At 41.4% G+C, this 17,008-nt stretch overlaps 1 protein-coding gene across 5 annotated transcripts in view; it reads left to right on the top strand.

Moving 5' to 3' along the window:
- Lnx1 (ligand of numb-protein X 1) overlaps nucleotides 1–17,008 on the top strand; it is a 101,848-nt gene that overhangs the window by 77,231 nt on the left and 7,609 nt on the right. For all 5 annotated transcript variants that reach the window (XM_023711078.1, XM_023711077.1, XM_023711076.1 and 2 more), the window contains 2 exons: nucleotides 2,422–2,793; nucleotides 13,317–13,445. In XM_023711078.1, the coding sequence (XP_023566846.1) occupies nucleotides 2,422–2,793; nucleotides 13,317–13,445 (501 nt within the window). The remainder of the gene's footprint in view (nucleotides 1–2,421; nucleotides 2,794–13,316; nucleotides 13,446–17,008) is intronic.

Below are 17,008 nucleotides of genomic sequence, written 5' to 3'. Positions count from 1 at the left end.
AATACATAGTTATATTGTTAGAATTCTTCATATGAAATTTATCATTTAATAAATAGGTTTTTTGTACTCACGTGCTCCCCCCTTATGGGTATAAGCGTTTCTGTCTCCTCCTCTCCCCTATTCCTTCTCCCATCTACCTCTTTTCTTGTCCTTCCTTTTATCCACCTCTTCTTTGTCCCCCTCCTTTTCTCTCTGCTGCTGCTTTTGGTTCCTTTTTAAGTAGTATTAGTATAAAATAATACAAAAGTAACACATATATTTTCTTAGATTGTTTTAGGGCAGATTAATGAAGCAGTCTATATTTCATATAATCATATTCAGATGCCCCTCTAAAGTAAATTTGCTGTGGTTTAATGGCCTTCCCTGAAAACAAAAGCAACCCAGAGACATTCCTGGGGAGAGCGGTATAAATTGTTGTGGGTGTACTACTTTCTGAGGCTTGGTTGAGAGGAAGGACTTTAAGAAGGAATTTGCAGAAGAGGAGAAAAGATAAAGGAACAGTTGTTTATCAGACAGAAGTCAAGCCTGTGCCAAATGTGACAAGAACTCCCTCCCTGCTCATATATTTCCTATCTGATACTTAGATAATAGTTTCATCCCATCCTTCTAGGTTGCTGAGGGACAAGTTCCTGTCACATCATGAGCTGTTTGTTTGGCAGACTAACTGGAATAAGAGGAGAGGTCATGGAAAGCAGTTGCTGTAGAAACGCTAAAATTCCCTCTGGTCTCTGAGCTGGAGTACAGGCAGGGCCCCTCAGCCTCCGGGGGTTTTGGGAGTGCAGTGGGCAACACTGCATGGCTTCCGTTCTGCTGTAGTAGAAACTGCGCTGCCTGAGAGGGTTGCAAAGGCAAGCATTTGATTCTTGTGGACTTCAGCTGGCTTTTCAGGCAGAGGGCTGCCAGCACTCTTAAGCAGGGAATCCTGATGCTCTCTTAGCCTGGGAGTGATGGGCAAGCAGGCCCTGCCATCTCCTGCACACTGCTCCCCTGTATGTGCACAAAGAGGTGGTGAGCCTCATCTTTGCAGGGGCACCCCCACCCATTGTGGTGCAGCAAGGAATTGGTGATTTACATAGACGACTTTTGTAAAAGCTCATTCCAAGGTGTCTCTAATGGTGGGATGCAAGCAGAAGAAATGTTCCCAGCTATAGAAAGCCCAGAAGGTTGTTATCCTTCTGTGAGAGGCCTTCCTAAGCACAGAGCATAGAACTGCTGCGAATTCTTTTCTTCCACAACAGTGACTAATGTCGGGGGCTGAAGCCCCTAGGCTCAGCCTGTGCAGCACAGTAATTGAAGCCTGAAGGCCCACTGTGGTATAAGCCCTATAGTTTGTGAGGGAGGCACAAGTGAGAGGGTCCAATTTAAGGACATGGACGTAGCATTAAAAAGTTCCCAGCCTTTCAATCAAAGAGCCTAGAAATTTCCTTCTGCATGGGTATATTTGAAATTGCGCAGGTGTCTTTGTTCTTTTAGTAGAAACAAGCAAAAACCTTGCAAAAGACCATCTTGGAATCTGGCATATATTCACACACACATACACACACACACTCACACATCCTCACACTTTCACTCTGCCATACACAAACTTGGAAACACTCATACATACACACTCAGGCACATATTCTCCCTCACATACACAGACTTCTTACTCTGTTACAGACACACACATTCCCAAACACACTCATGTATACATGTGGGCATATTCTTTCACACACATACTCTAGTATCTTTACAGCACACTCATGCACACATACATTCAGGCATGTATACCCCCGCTATAGATACACATACATACATACACATTCAGTGGTTGAAGCTAGAAGTTCCAATGTGGGTGACAGAGTAAAATTAAGTTGAAGATTTTTGGAAAGAAAACATCAACTCACATTGTCTTGAATGGTCATTTAATGGAAAAACTTGGGGTGAGTATTACTGCTTAGTGGCAGAGCATATGCTTTGCCTGCATGAGGCCCTGGGTTCCATTCTCCACAACACAAAAAAGAAGTTTAAAATCATGTAATCATTTGATTACATTTCTATTGACTTTTCCTACATTTTTTTCTTTCCTTGCCATTCTACCAGCTAAAACATAAATTTGGCAGACAATAGAAATGAAGATCAGGATTCCACAGTTAAGTATGAGGACCTGTGTAAGGACAAGTTTGAAGGAAGATGATGTCTTCTCATAGAGGTTTGAAAAGTACTGTTATGATAGGGAATATATTTGAACACAAGATAAAGGGAGAGAGCAGAGCAAAGTTTAGAAGGAAAGTGTCACAGTTATCCTGAGACCCTGAGCTTTTCATTTATTTTTTTTGTGGGGCTGGGGATGAGACTCAGGACCTTGGAAATGCTGGCCTGGGCCTTGAGGAAGGGTCACAGCAGGTGGAGCTGACGGCATGATGACTCTGCTCTCCCCAGGTCAATGGAATGGACATCAGCAATGTCCCTCACAACTATGCCCTGAACCTCCTGCGACAGCCCTGCCAGGTCCTGTGGCTCACAGTGCTACGTGAACAGAAGGTCAAAATCAGGAAAAATGGTCATGCCTTGCACTTTTATGGACCGCGGAATGACAGTTTCCAGGTGATACTCAACAAAAGTAGTTCCGATGAGCAACTTGGAATAAAGCTGGTGCGCAAGGTGGCTGAGCCTGGCGTATTTGTCTTCAGCTTACTAAATGGTGGTGTGGCAGACCGACATGGCCAGTTGCAAGAGAATGATCGCATATTGGCCATCAATGGACATGACCTGCGACATGGAAGCCCAGAAATTGCAGCTCTTCTGATTCAGGTGGGTCATGGGATAGTCCAAAATTTCAGTCAAAGGCTCCCACACTGGTGGAACCACTCATACCTTACCACTTCTACCAAACAAACCTTCTTTTCAAGGAGTCTAAATGGAAGGGCCAGTGTTTCAAAGCTTCTCCCCGGGTAAGAACAATGTATCTCAAGGTCATGGGCAATCCTTCTGTGTTGCTAACCACCCATGCTGACTGTGAATAAACACATTTTGTTGTGCGCTACAGTCTCACAAGATTAAGATCAGTAAATGTCAGCAGGGTTATTGTCAGCCTCATACCAGTGTAAGACATAGACCTTTCAGGGTGATTCTAGACACATCCAGGATATCCAAGAAACTGTGCTGTGCACCCTCCAGGGATCCTGTGGGTGCAGATCACACCAGGGTTGATCAAAGCTAATCCTGGTCTCCATGACTTTTAAGGCCAGGTAACTTAGAAAGCTCACAGAAACTCAAGCATGAAGTCAGAGCATCCCCCAGTAAGAAAGGTACACAAATTCTTTATTATGTGGGAAAATAAAGTTCATAGAAACCTGATGGTGCTTCAAACTAATATACTTTTCTGGCCAGTGCAATGTCTGTGAGCCTTCTAGCATCAATTTTACTGACTTTGGGCAGGTCACCATGAAATGTTCTTCCTTTTCCTTATCAATTAACTTTTTATTTTGAAATAATTGTGAATTAAAATAATACAGAGAGAACTTTGGACCCATCACTCTGTCTTTCTCCATGTTAATATACACAAAAGCACTGTACTAGTATCACAGCCAAGCTCTTGAGTCTGACCCAGTCAAGATACAGACTAATTCCAACACTACAAAGACCTATTAAAAGTGGCCACACCCACTTTCCTGTTGCCTTACCTCCTCCCCAGCCCTTGCCAATCATTCATTTGTTCTCCATTTTTATAATTTTGAATTTCAAGAATGTTCTGAGATAGAATTACATAATACATAAACTTTTGTGATTTTTTTTTCACTCAGTATAACTTTCTGAGTGTCTCGGTAATGTTTCATGGACTGTTGGCTTTATTTGTAGAAGGACCAAATGGGTTCTGAGTATTTGGGTTCTAACCCACTCATTCCCTATATTTAGCAAATGCATTAAGTTTCTTCTACTTACTTGGCCCTAGGTTAGGTACACAGAACAAAGATGATGACCCCTTACATGGCTCTCTTGAAGAAGACCACAGTCTAACAAGAAAGATAAACTTTTCTAAAATGACTACCATGTGGCATGATAGTTCTGCAGTGGAGAAACTTGGTACGGTGCTAGTGTAGATGCAAGAGAAATCTTTGCTTAAGCTCCACTTATAGATTCTTCACAGTGGAGGGAGATCTTGAAATTGGGCTTTAAAGAATATGCAAAAGTTCTCTAAGTGGGTATGTGACAAGGGGCAGTCTAAGGAGGTACAACACAAAATAATATTTCCCTCATAACCTGCAGGGGAATGATTAACACCTGGAACATGGACTGCATGTACAAAAGCACCAATAGACAAGCAGGAGTGAGAGGCAAGGGCCAGACTATGGGAAGAACCATAAGCCAGGCTAAAAGCTCAGATTACTTCTAAGTCCATGAAATAGGAAAGAAAGTGACGTGGTCTGGAACTCTTTAAAGGCAATGGAGAGCTAATAGGAGATGAGATTAGAGGCCTTATTTAAAGAAGCATCCCATCATCCAGCATACCCTGGCAGCTTTTATTCAGTGTCTCCAAGATCAAAACTCCGGGAATGGACAATCCACAGCAGGAACTAATAGAAACTGGCCTCAAGGCTCAGTTTGCTACTGCAAATCCTTTTGCCCTACCCTTGGGCCCAGCCATAGACGTGTTGGCAATGTTTCACTGTTGTGTGTGATGACTTGTCCCTGCCTTTCAACAGCTGACTGGTGGATGGAAATATGGTCAGTTTAGACCGGGGCAACCTGAGTCCAAGAGGGCAAAGGGACTTTCCCTGATCACTAGGACAGGAAGCATACCTGGCACCTTGGCCCTGTGCTGTGACACTTAGTTCAAGATGTTCATCTGCCCAAGAGGTCCCATGCTCAAGTCCTGTGGAGTGGGTGGAGAAAAAAGCAGTGTTGCCAGAGGCACTGCTTTTCTGGGCTTATCCCTCTGTTCCTAAATTCATATGCACAGCCCTAAGTTCTCCTCTGACTACCACACTATCATATCCATTTGTCTGTCTGCTGTCTCCCCGTGGAGAAACAGGCCTGTCTGAAAGGCATCTCAAGCCTAATGCCAAAACCTGGCTTTTCGCTTCTCCCCACTCAGCCCACTTACCATGTTTGTAACCAAACCTTTTCTCCCCTCAGTCTCCAGAAATGGCACTACAGGGACCTCTTCATTGACTCCCTTGCATCTACACTCAGTCATCTCCACCCTGCTCCCCACACGGCAGCTACAATGATCACTTACAAAGTCAGCCCAATCATGTCACCTTTTTTGCTTCAGCCCCTTGAACCTTCCCGAGATATGTGAACCCTTACAGCGCAGAGCCATACACACTTTGGCCTCTATTATTTCTATTAATTCATTGATTCTTTCCCTTTGCTTAACCAGGTTTAATCACATTGCCTTCTTGCTTACTCTGGACACATCTTCCATGTCCAAGCCAAGGTTCCTATGGCCCCTCTGACAGGAAGATGATTTCAAATACTTGCATGGGTCTTTCTCACACATCTTCTAAGTCTCTCCTCAGAGAGGCCTCTGCTGACAGTCACTTAAAACAGTGTACATGTGCTTGAGCTCACACACAGTGTGTCCCCTAATCTGCTTCCTCTTCCACTATTTCATGAGTACTTGTGAGTGTAGTATAGTATAGTACAGTGGAATAATTGTATTCCAAGCATCTAAATAAGTGTCTAACAAGGAAAGAAACTCAATAAATAGATATTTTTATTTATAAATATTATCAAATTAATCAATAGAGCCAAATTATAAATATGTAATATATTTTACACATTAATTTTATTTATTTTTTTTTGGTGATACTAGGGATTGAATTTAGGAACCTGTACTTGCCACGCAGGTGCTTATGCACTGAGCTATCTCCCCAGCCCTCATCTCACAGGGTTTTGTTGTCAAGCTACTTAGCAAGAACAAGCTTATATCTACTTTTATGTCCCTGAAGTATAATCTCTCCTTTTTGTCCCTTTGCATTTGTTCAGTAATTACTAGTTGAGCAGTTTTTGTGTCCCGGTACAGTGATAAATAAGACTGACACAGTTCCTGAGCTCATCACATCTGGAACATAATCCTGTCTCTGATCACAGATATAGCCCAGCCAGCATGAGGCAGGTAGCTGTAACCTGGATGTGCCAGAGGGTGAGAGCAGAAAGCAGACATATGTGTCCTAGTTGCTTTTTTCATTGATGAGATAAAATACCTGATCTCCAATTCTGAAGGGGGAAAGGCTTATTTAGCTCAAAGTTTGTAGAGATTTTGGTCCATAATCGGCTGGCTCCAAGGCAGGTTGGCACTTGGCCAAGGAGAACAGTTCATGGTGGCAGAAGGTAGCAAAACAACAAGGGACCTTCACAGCATCTTCCTGGCCCTTTTATGTTGTATTAGTCTACATAGACTAATGAGATTAGGCTGGTGTCAAACAAGTGAGTGGGCTGATTTAGTAATCACCTACCCTTAATGCCAGCATCACACCCTCTAGATCCAGCCACCTCCGAAAACCCCAATTTGTTACCACATGAGGCTTTGGGGGATGTCTAGGCACAAACTGTAACAACGTGGAAATAGACACACATGAAAATAGAAGAGGCCATTTGTTTTTCTTCATGAAAAAACTACATTCTTAGCATGATTCATTTCTTCTTGCTAAAAACTAGACTTAGAGTAGATGGTGAATTTTTTTCACGTTATGCATCTTAACGCCCTCTGCAGGTCAGTCAATGAACCTCACATTCTGAAAATGATCTTTGCCAACTGTAATTCCAAAGAAACAAAAGAAAAACTCTTACTCATGTTATGTGGAAAAATCTTGATTGCATATGGCATTCTACTTTTGTAGATTAATAACAGAAGAGAAAAAAGCATTTTCCCTGAGAAAGTTAATTTATGATATAAAATCTTGTCTAATAGAATCCCCCCCCCTTTTTTTTTTCCTAAAAAAGACTTTTCTTCGGACTAAACAAAGCCAATGTGCTTTATAAGCAGAAAAAAATTTCTTTAAAAATAAAAGGGAAAAGTTAGCTTGAAAAATAAAATGCCGGGAAAACCTCAGCTAAGCAATCTGTTGGTGTTTCTGAAGAATGATTTTATTTATGTGATATTTGTGACAGACTCCAGGCCAGGGGGATTAACCAAATACCCTTCTGAGGGTGAGACTCAGATTTCCACTCAATCCTTGGCTGTGGTGCCCTTGTATTTCTACTCCATGAATCACATTTGCTTACAGAGAAATTCCCAGACAACATGTCCTCTTGGTCATGTTCTCGCCCACAGCACCACATTCTGTTTTTTTCTATATTACTTCAGGGAAGAGTTATTACAGAGAGGCCACAACTGTTTTAAATAGGACCAGCTTTACATATGTTGAGCCCCAACCCTTGCTTATTCAGCAGCTGGGTTAACCAGACTCCAGTGTTAGACAGATGGAGAATCAAGGTCTTCTGCAGAAGAAAATCCTTGAGAAGTCAGAGCCCTCCAGAGCAGAGCCCTTGGCTTGCTTAGCCACTTAGTGAGTACGGCTTGATTTTCCACCATCCTCAAGCATTTTGAGCACTACTCTTAGATAGAATTAATATGTAAGTGACTACTTGCTTTGGAACTGCCTGATATAAACCTAAAATAATTGCACATAGAAATAAAGGACCAATGCTTTGAGGCAAAGGGAAAAAAAGAGGTCTCACCAACTGAATGAAAATAGGAAGATTGGGCTGGTGAGATGGCTCAGTGGTCTAAAGCACCTACTTAGAACAAGCTTAGCAAAGCACAGGGACTGCGGTTCAATCCCCCAGCACCACATGCCAGCCAGCCCTGCCCCTTGGTGGGCTGAGCTGGCCACACACACACACACACACACACACACACACACACACACAAATAAAAAAATAAATTTTTTAAAAATTAAAAAAATAAAAAAAAAAGAAAATAGGAAGATCAGCATCCATCTACCCTGCTGTGAACATAAGAATCATGTATACTGAGAGGTACATCAATTTTTGAAATGCTTTCAGTGTTTTGGAATTGTATATCAATGAAGTCATATTTATGAGTTTAAATATAAACAACAAAAGAAGTAACTGTAAATTTCAAATTTAAGTATCCCTCTTATGCCTTTTTAATGGCTACCCTCAAACAATACAGAAATTTTAAAAATTCAAAGTTCATTTGTAGAGGTGGTAAAAAGAGATATGTCAAGGTATATTAAATTTTTTCTCTCAAATGAGTTAATAATTAAATGAGAGGTCATTTCATCAAAGATAACTGACAACTAGGATCTTGAAACTTTTAAAACTAAAGATTAAAATAGGGCTCTAGGCAGAGCCAGAAAGCAAGTAATGCACTACTCATATTACCTACATTTGTTCTAAATACGATTCCAGCTCATAGTTTTTGCTGTATACTTGGAAAAAAGGGGAGAACTTTGTGGGTAATTTAAACATTCAAGTCCCCTTGGAGACAGAACCATCAGTGAAATAAGACCTGTTTTTTACAGATCACCACAGCTAATATGGAATACGATCCCTACTTAAATTGTCTTACTATGGCATGGTAGTAAATCCTTGAGCTGAATTCTCAAAGTCTAAATGATTTTTATGTAAGGGTTCCAAATATTATGAGCTATTGAGAAAGTGGCCAACTGTACAGTTTTTCAACTTCGAATTTTTTTTTTTTTTTTACAAGCAACTTTTATGCGCGGCTCTGTGCTGCCAATGTTAGGGATCCTGAAATTTACCTATCTTTTCTCTGTTACTCATAGCACCACATACTTTTTTTTTATTATTATGGAACAGATTTAGTGCTTAAAGTAACCTCTGGATGCCATAAGATAAATGATGTTTGAGTCAGAGGAGTGTGCTCATTTTATTTACTGGACAGTCTGCAAATTGAGGGATGAGGGAACTAAATGCTTATTTTTACTTTGTCAGTGGCATCTGTATGACCCTGGTCTATAATTAATTTCTTTATACCTCAAAGACATATGTTCCTGGGAATGCAACAGTGAATATGGAGCTGTAGTCTCACAAGAAAGAGAAAGCAAACTGCTGCACTGATTCTCCTTTTGTGCTATTGTTGGGGTTTTTTTTTGTTCTGTTCTGTTTTGTTTTGTTCTGTTTTGGTTTTTTGTTTTGTTTTGTGGGAGTGTGATCAGGAATCAAACTCACAATCTTGTGCTTGCCAGGCAGATGCTGTGCACTAAGCCATATCTCCAGCCCCTTGATTCTCCTTTTGTGCCCTAGCAGTTCCTAGCATATTTGGGTCACTTTTCCTCAAGGTTGGCTAATGCCTTTCCCTTGGCCAGAAAAAGAGCTCACCTGTCCAGCAGAAAACAGTCATGAATTCTTTTCATAATGAGCCAGGCATCACGCTAGTTCCTGACGTTTCCATGGTGAACAAATCTTTACATGCCAGGTATACTTTTCCAAACTCATTCTATAGGGAATATCAACTTACTTTATATCCTTAGCTTATTCTAGAGTTTTATTCTAAGCCTCAAGTTTTTGTTCAATAGGAGGAAAATTTCCCCCCATAGACATTCTTTTGCTCACTGAAAGAAAGAACAGGGCAAGGGCTTTGGTCCCATCAGTATGTATATCAAATAACAGGATAACTGATGCCTTTCATATTTCTAAAAAATTGATTGATTTGATTCGTACTTGGGATTGGGCCAAGGGGCTTTTCACTGAGTCTCATCCCTAACCCTTCTTATTTTTTCAGACAGTGTCTCCCTAAATTGTCTAGGCAGGACTCAAATTTAGGATTGCTCCTGCCTCAGCTTCCCAAAGTTCTGGGATTGCAGGTGTGTGTCACTGTGCTTGGCTTACTTTGGCACTTTTCTGGCTTATCATTTGGACCTGATACTTCCAGTTGTCTGTATTACTGTACGGTGTATGTACCATCCCAAAGTTTCAGCGGTGGATGGTGTGGCTGTAATATGTTCTGCAATGCAGTCTGATAAACTATCGTCTTTCACTAAAGCAATAATGATGAAGATAGACCTCCATGGATGTTGGCTCCATCAAACATAAAGACAGTCCTCTATGTTGTGTGAAGCAGTAATGAGAATTCTATCAGTGAAGCTCCCCATGCAGCTGGCTCACCAGCTAAAAGACCTCACTATGCTGGGCAGACCAGAACTGTCATCTAGTTCCCATTCTATACACCTTGCCTGCCCAACTTTATTAGAGGGAGGCCAAGGTGAAACTTTTTAAGATGTCTTGAAACCATGAAATAGCTCATCAAGTAGGAGTAGTTGACCTGCAATGGAAAAGAGCTGAGGGAAGACAGGGGAGTCATCTTTGAATAAGGTTGGAAATTGATTTGGGGTTGCCCTACAGGTCCTAACTACAACCAATGAGCAAGTAAGAGTACAGCAAGTTTAATTCAGCCTACAGAGAAACTTCCCAATTAGTGCTGCCTAAAATTGGCATGTGCCACCTGGGGGCACAGTGAGCTCCCTGTCACTTGGGCATTGATGCATGAGCTGGATTATATCATGGCAATGATGCTGAAGAACTGAGCCATGGGCTATAGAGAAATGTTGGATGAGATGATGTCTGACATCTCTTGCATATCTGTAACTTTCTAATTTAATGAAACCAGTGTACCAGAGTTCCCTGGGGCTTTGTGAGCATGAGTTGGATGGACTGACAGTGATACTTGAACAATTGCTGAAAGCGAAGCTAAAGTGGAGCAACCAGACAGCATAGAAAGACTCATCCCCATCAGTCTATATTGAAAATCAGTTAAAGCCACACTGCTTTATTCTGGGAATTTCTTGAAAAGATGCCACTGGGAAATGTGGAATGAACCTGTTTCTTAAATATGATCATTAAAGCCTCTGCTCATTTAATGGGTAGACCTTTAGGTAGAGACTACCTCTTTCAGCAGCTAACATAAATCCCACCTGACTGCATGAGCGAGCCACCCAGTCAATATGGGTCTTCTGGACTTGGAGTGTGCTGTTATTTGTATTTATGGCCTTCTTAGTCTGAACAAGACAATCTGATGCCAATAGTCTATGTGGTGTCCCACATTTCTGCTTCCTGGGTAGAAGAATGCCATGCAGCACTGTGGAGGGCAGGTGGTGATTCTTAACTTGAAAGTTCATGAAGCTAGTACAAGAAACACATTCAGTGACCCACCTGAGTTAGCTGCAGTTCACTGAGCCTTAAAGGACATACCCATGTATCCAGTTGGAAGCAAGACCACATTTGGTCTAACTCCAGTCCTCCTGCACAAAGGAATAGTGAAACCCCTGGCTAGGTGAGAAACATATGCCTTAATGTACAAGTGCTCTGTCATCTCTGCTCTGCCTATGGTTACCCCTAGCTTCAGCCACTATTGGTCATTAAAATGCCAGGTCTGCTCTACCCATCTTCCTGGCATAAAATAAAAATATAATTCTCCCCTTCCTCGCCTCCCCTTGCTCCCTCCTCACATCCCACCACATACAATGCAGTGGAAAGAAGGCGTCTGGTGCCAAGGGCTAATTCACTCCCCTGCGTCCAGCTGCTCCTGGAGTGAGAGCCAGTACAAACACATTAGCCCATTTTCCACCTTATGTCTTCAAAAAATATGAAAGAAAGTACATCAAATAGTCTTTCCCTGTAAGCAATTTACAAGGTGGCTGGTACGAGCCCCAGATCCAGCCTTGCACAGAATTTATTTCCAAGTAAATTGATACCAGAGTTATTTACTAGAGTGTTAGTTCTGCCAATAACTTCAAACCAGAGCCAACATTCAAAAATCCAATAAGAAATTTGTGTTTGAAAATGTGAATTAAATAGCTTTTGCAAGCTGCTCTTTGGCCATTTGAACTTTGCCTGGCAAGTCGACCTGATATGTAAGTCTTAAGTGTTCTCTGTTCTTACGAGGTGCTTAGCTCATGCACTCTGCTGCTTGTCCAAGATGAACGTGATACAGTGTGCAGGCCTTGAGACAAGCACACAGTTGAGAGCCCTCAAAACAGTTTCCCCAAAGATAAAAGAAAACCTAGGCTCAGTGGCTGAAGTTTTTGACCTGAATGCCTGCTGTTGCTTATCTTTCAGTGATTTTTGCCTCAGAGTCTCCAAAGATAACCTTATTAAGATAAGTGAGGTTTGCAGGGCAAAGAAAAAAATAATTAGTATAAAGTTATTTTCCAAGAATTGAATGTAATTGGCTAATACCAGAGTTCTGCATGTCAGCTTGCTTCATGATTATTTCCTGGGCTTGTTATTTTTGTTCTGTTCTGACACATGCTTTATATGTGATGAGAAACACCAGGCAATATGAAGAAAGATAGTCTAGCAAAGAAAGGGCACATGGGCGCTGACTGGAGATACCAGGCCTGATGAGGCCCGAGCTGTGCATGATGGAAAGTGGGAGTAGAACTCAGATATCCTTTCTGGGGCCTGTTTGGCAGGGTTTTTTCTACACTTCCACAAAGTGAATTAACTTACTTCACAGCCAATCATCATGATTGTTACAATAAACATCCTTATTATACTTTAGCAACTGTCTTAAAAATATTTATCTGACTCATGAGTGCCAAACTGATGCCCCTTGCAGACACTTATTATTAGAAGAATACAAACTCAAAGATTCGGGCTGGTCTATTGGACAACCATAGAGATCTGACAAGACAATGAACTTTAAAAGAGCTACATTAGGGTAGGCAAGATAGCTCAGTGGACTAAGTGCCTGCTTAGGCAAGCGCAGAGACCAGGGTTAGATTCCTGGCACCACATTCCATGCCCACCCCACACCCACATGCAGTGCCAGCCCTACCCCCTGGGCATTCTAAGCTGGCCACCGAAATTGGTGTGGTAGCGCATGCCTGTAATCCCACTGCTAGGAAGGCAGAAAACAGGAGGATTGCTATGAGTCCCTATACCAAATACATAAAAGGGGGGCTGTATTAGAACCTAACAAGTCATCCCTGTCTTTCTAAAGAGCTCAACCTCTTCAATATCTGAATGTTTCTGATTGACAGACACAGGCCTTCCTTTCCCTTCCTTTCTCTGGCTTAACTGTTTACCTGGGTCTTTGACCTTTCCTCTGGGTTACTCTTAGACAGTGGGCACTTTATTCCAACCATAAAGGCCTTCAGATGGGGCCTGTATACAATGAATCCTCCTTTAAAAATTACTGGCAACATCTGATGATGTGTATGAGCCAAACTTTTCCTTGGTTTCCCTTGGAGCAATATTGACTATCAGGTTTAGGGTTAAAGGAAGTATCTCTCATGCTTTTGCCAAATTACAAAATGAGCACTGGCATAAAATATACCCTGGAACAGGTGCTGTGTGTGGGAGCTCTGAGAGGCTAATGTCCATGTCTTCTTACCCAGGCCAGTGAAAGGCGTGTCCACCTCATCGTGTCCCGCCAGGTTGAAGAGCAGAATCCAGCCACCTGTCAAGAAGCCGGCTGGAGTCGCAACAGCAGCCAGTCCCCAGGTTCAGGAGACACCACTCCCAAGGTGAGGCCCAGCTGGGGGTGGGGTTTGTGGTCTGTTGCTCAAGTGTTATCTCTGAACCTTTGTCGTTTACAGAAACACTACTTAATTTACAGAACTAAAGGGCCAAAGTGCCATCTTTAGACTTAGTGAGATAACAGGTGTCTCTCAGCCATTTAGAAAGGTGCTGGGAGAGTCTTAAAACCTGATCATTCAGATCTTACGTGGGATCTAATTCCTAGTCTAAGCCAAGTACATGTTATGTTTTTCTAAGAATCATTCTATTCGAGGACTGTTTTCTATTTGCCTTTGATATGAAACAAGAGGTTTGCTTAGTTTCTGGTTTTTTAGTTTCCCAGTTTGTCTGAAAATTGAAATAATGTCTCCACCACTATTTTTTAATCATTTATTTATTTATGTATGTATCTGTTTGTTTGGTTCAGGGTCTCACTATGTAGCTCAGACTCATAGTGATCCTCCGGTCTCAGCCTCCCCAACATCAGAATTGCAGGCGTACACTACCATGCTAGATTTCAGGACCAGCACAGTGCCCTGGGTTCTAGGGCCAGCACGGCATACTATTTTTAATACATCTGTGTTTATAGAAGGGCCTACGAAGATCATGTAAACCCTTGAAACTTATGGACACAAGGGAGTGGTGAAAAGTGGGGAAAGTCAGAGTGTACCTGTACTATCTTAAGGGATTCGAATCCAGAAAAAAAAAAGTTACACACTGTGGGTCAAGCAGAACACATCTATGAGTAGAATCCAACCTTTACGCTCCCTGTTTGCAGCCTCTCTTCAAAAGTCAGTCAGTCTAATTTGTACTGCTGTGTAGCTTCTATTAGAGGCACTACCTTAATCTCTTCATTTGCATGGGTGTCTACATGACACAAACCTTTTTAGCCAAAGCCAGAGTCTAGTAGCCTTGGCTTGGCATCTTAGCATGATGGTAATAAGCTTCTATCAGTCACTTCCCCTGGTATTTGAGTTCAGTACATCATTTGTAACTAAAAAAAGAAAGAAAGAAAAACCTTATAGGTAGCCCATTTTTCGTGTAGAACAGGGACAGCCCCTTTCCTTTCAGAGTAGGCCAAAATTGTGCTTTTCAAGAAATCTATGCAGAAACAACCCTTAAAATTTTAATTTTGGAAATCACTGCTTTCTACTTTGTTAACTACAGAGCCAACAATATTATACCCTTTTCCTCATGCTCTAGCCATCTATGCCCCCCAATTCCATAAATTTTATGTTTATTTGTAATCAGCAACTTAGATAGACCAAGTACACCCTGCAAAAATGTTTTATAGATATGGACTCTCTATTGTCTTCTTGTTAATAAATACTACTAACATGTTTAAACTGACAGTCTCTGTTAATGGAAAACTAGTGTAGTGTATTAAAGTTTTCAATCTAATCTTAGGATAATGAAGTAGAATGTTATATTTTAACTTGTTAAATTTTTTTGAAATGAGACCTCTATCACACTGGTTTTGAATTCCTTCCACTCACCCCTGGTGAGTCATGGAAAGGCCAGGAGGATCTGATCATGTCTTTGCTGCAGCCCCGTGCAGGAATTCCTAGAAACATACGCTGGCCTGCTGGGGGGTTGTAATTCTTTTCAGTTATATTTCTATCTGCCACCATGTGATTATTATTTTTTAATTGTGTGTGTGTGTGTGTGTGTGTGTGTGTGTGTGGTGCTGGCGATAAAATCCAGAGCCTCACGAATGCTAAGCAAGAGCTCTAGCACTGAGTTACACCCCCAGGCCATAGGGTTAAAGCTGTCTCCCAAAATGCCCTTATGTTTTAAAAGTAGCATATTTAAACTAAAGTAAATATGTGGCTGCTCAGTTTTTTGATTTAGTTTTTTATGTTTTGACCAAAGTTTTGTTTGATTTAGGAAACAATGTGGCATTTTATAAATAGGAGTTTAAATGATTCAAAGAAGAAGGCAAGTCAGGATTTGTGGGATAGAAAAGCTTTTATCCAGTTGAAAAGTGAAGAAATAATAGGCACGATGTGTAGGTGAGTGGTTATCTCTGTGGGAGAGAAAGTGGCAAGAGGAGTCATAAAGGCATTTTAATCATACTCAGGACATTTACTTCTAATGTTGAGTAGCAATGTACATGAGTAGACCCTGATATTATTTCTTATACTTTTTCAGATATCTGACACATTCTATTTTAAAAATCCAGGGGGCCAAGGATATAGCTCAGTGGCTTAAACAACAGCCTGGCAAGCTCAAGATCCTGAGTTCGCTCCCTGGTAACACACACACACACACACACACACACACACACACACACAAAGAAATATTTAAAAATATTTTTTATAACTTGAGTGATAAATTCTGGTTTCCTATTATACTTATAAATAAACCTGAACAATTTCATTGTAAGTTGTTATGAAGCACTAGGGAAAATTCTGAGGTCAACAAAGTAAGTAGCAGGCAGAAGGGAGAAAATATTGCCTCTGGCACACTGTCGTACTCCCTAAGCTGGACAAAGCTTGGTATAAAGGATTTACAGAAGGGCTTGGGTCTTCCATCTCTAGTGTGAGTCTCTCTGGTGAGTCTGAAGCAAGTGGCCATCAGAGGCACAGTACACATGGACATAATCCTTTATTACTTTTTTTTTTAGGCTTTTTAAAAAAAATTTTTTATTTATTTGTGTGTGTGTGTGTGTGTGTGTGTGTGTGTGTGTATGGCCAACTCAGCCCACCAGGGGGCAGAGCTGGCTGGCATGTGGTGCTGGGGGATTGAACCGCAGTCCCTGTGCTTTGCCAAGCTTGTTCCAAGTAGGTGCTTTAGACAACTGAGCCATCTCACCAGCCCCCTTTAATCCTTTATTACTTGAGGTATTACAGTCACTGTATTGAGCCCCTTGTTCCTCAGGTAAACATCTGTTTAGCAAAGGTAAGTCTGTTTCGTAAGCACTAAGGAAGTGTGAAAGACGATTATGCAACATAAAATAGGGATTTTTTTTCTAGACCTTGAAAACATTCTAATATTCATAAAAGAAAACAGTTTTTTGAAGTGTTGACTCACTACCACCAACAATAAAAGACTCACCTAAGAAATTTTGGACACTGTTCACTTTGTATGCTTCAGATTTCTCTGAAGGTCTCCAACCCATGACTCTCGCTGCTTTTGCCATTCCCTTTTGAAATACAAACTTTTTCTAAATTGGCCTGAGTTTGGGATAATGCAATTGTTTTTTGTTGTTTGTTTTTTGTTTGCTTTTTTGGGTATTTTAGTAAGCGTCTCCAGGGTCTCATTGCGTAGATGGACTCACAGTGACCCCCGGGGGCAGGGCCAGGATGGCACACCGGGGATCGAACCCTGGCCACTGAGTCTACCTAAGCAGGCACTTTAATCTGCTGAGCTATTTGGCCAGCCCTGTAACTGGTTTTGGAAGAGATACAAAATGATAGTTCTTTCTGTGTATACTTCTCTGTGATATGAAGTACCACTATACGATATAATTTATACAAGTTATACGATGTTGATCATTTTTGCATGTAAAAAACCCAGTTTGAGGGCCTGCCCTTAGCTCAGTTCTTTAAGTGGCTGCTTCAACAAAGCA

This window comes from Octodon degus, unplaced genomic scaffold (genome assembly GCF_000260255.1).
Source record: "Octodon degus isolate 3935 unplaced genomic scaffold, OctDeg1.0 scaffold00019, whole genome shotgun sequence".
NCBI lineage: Eukaryota > Metazoa > Chordata > Mammalia > Rodentia > Octodontidae > Octodon > Octodon degus.
This window is presented reverse-complemented; position numbering and strand designations above follow the sequence as displayed.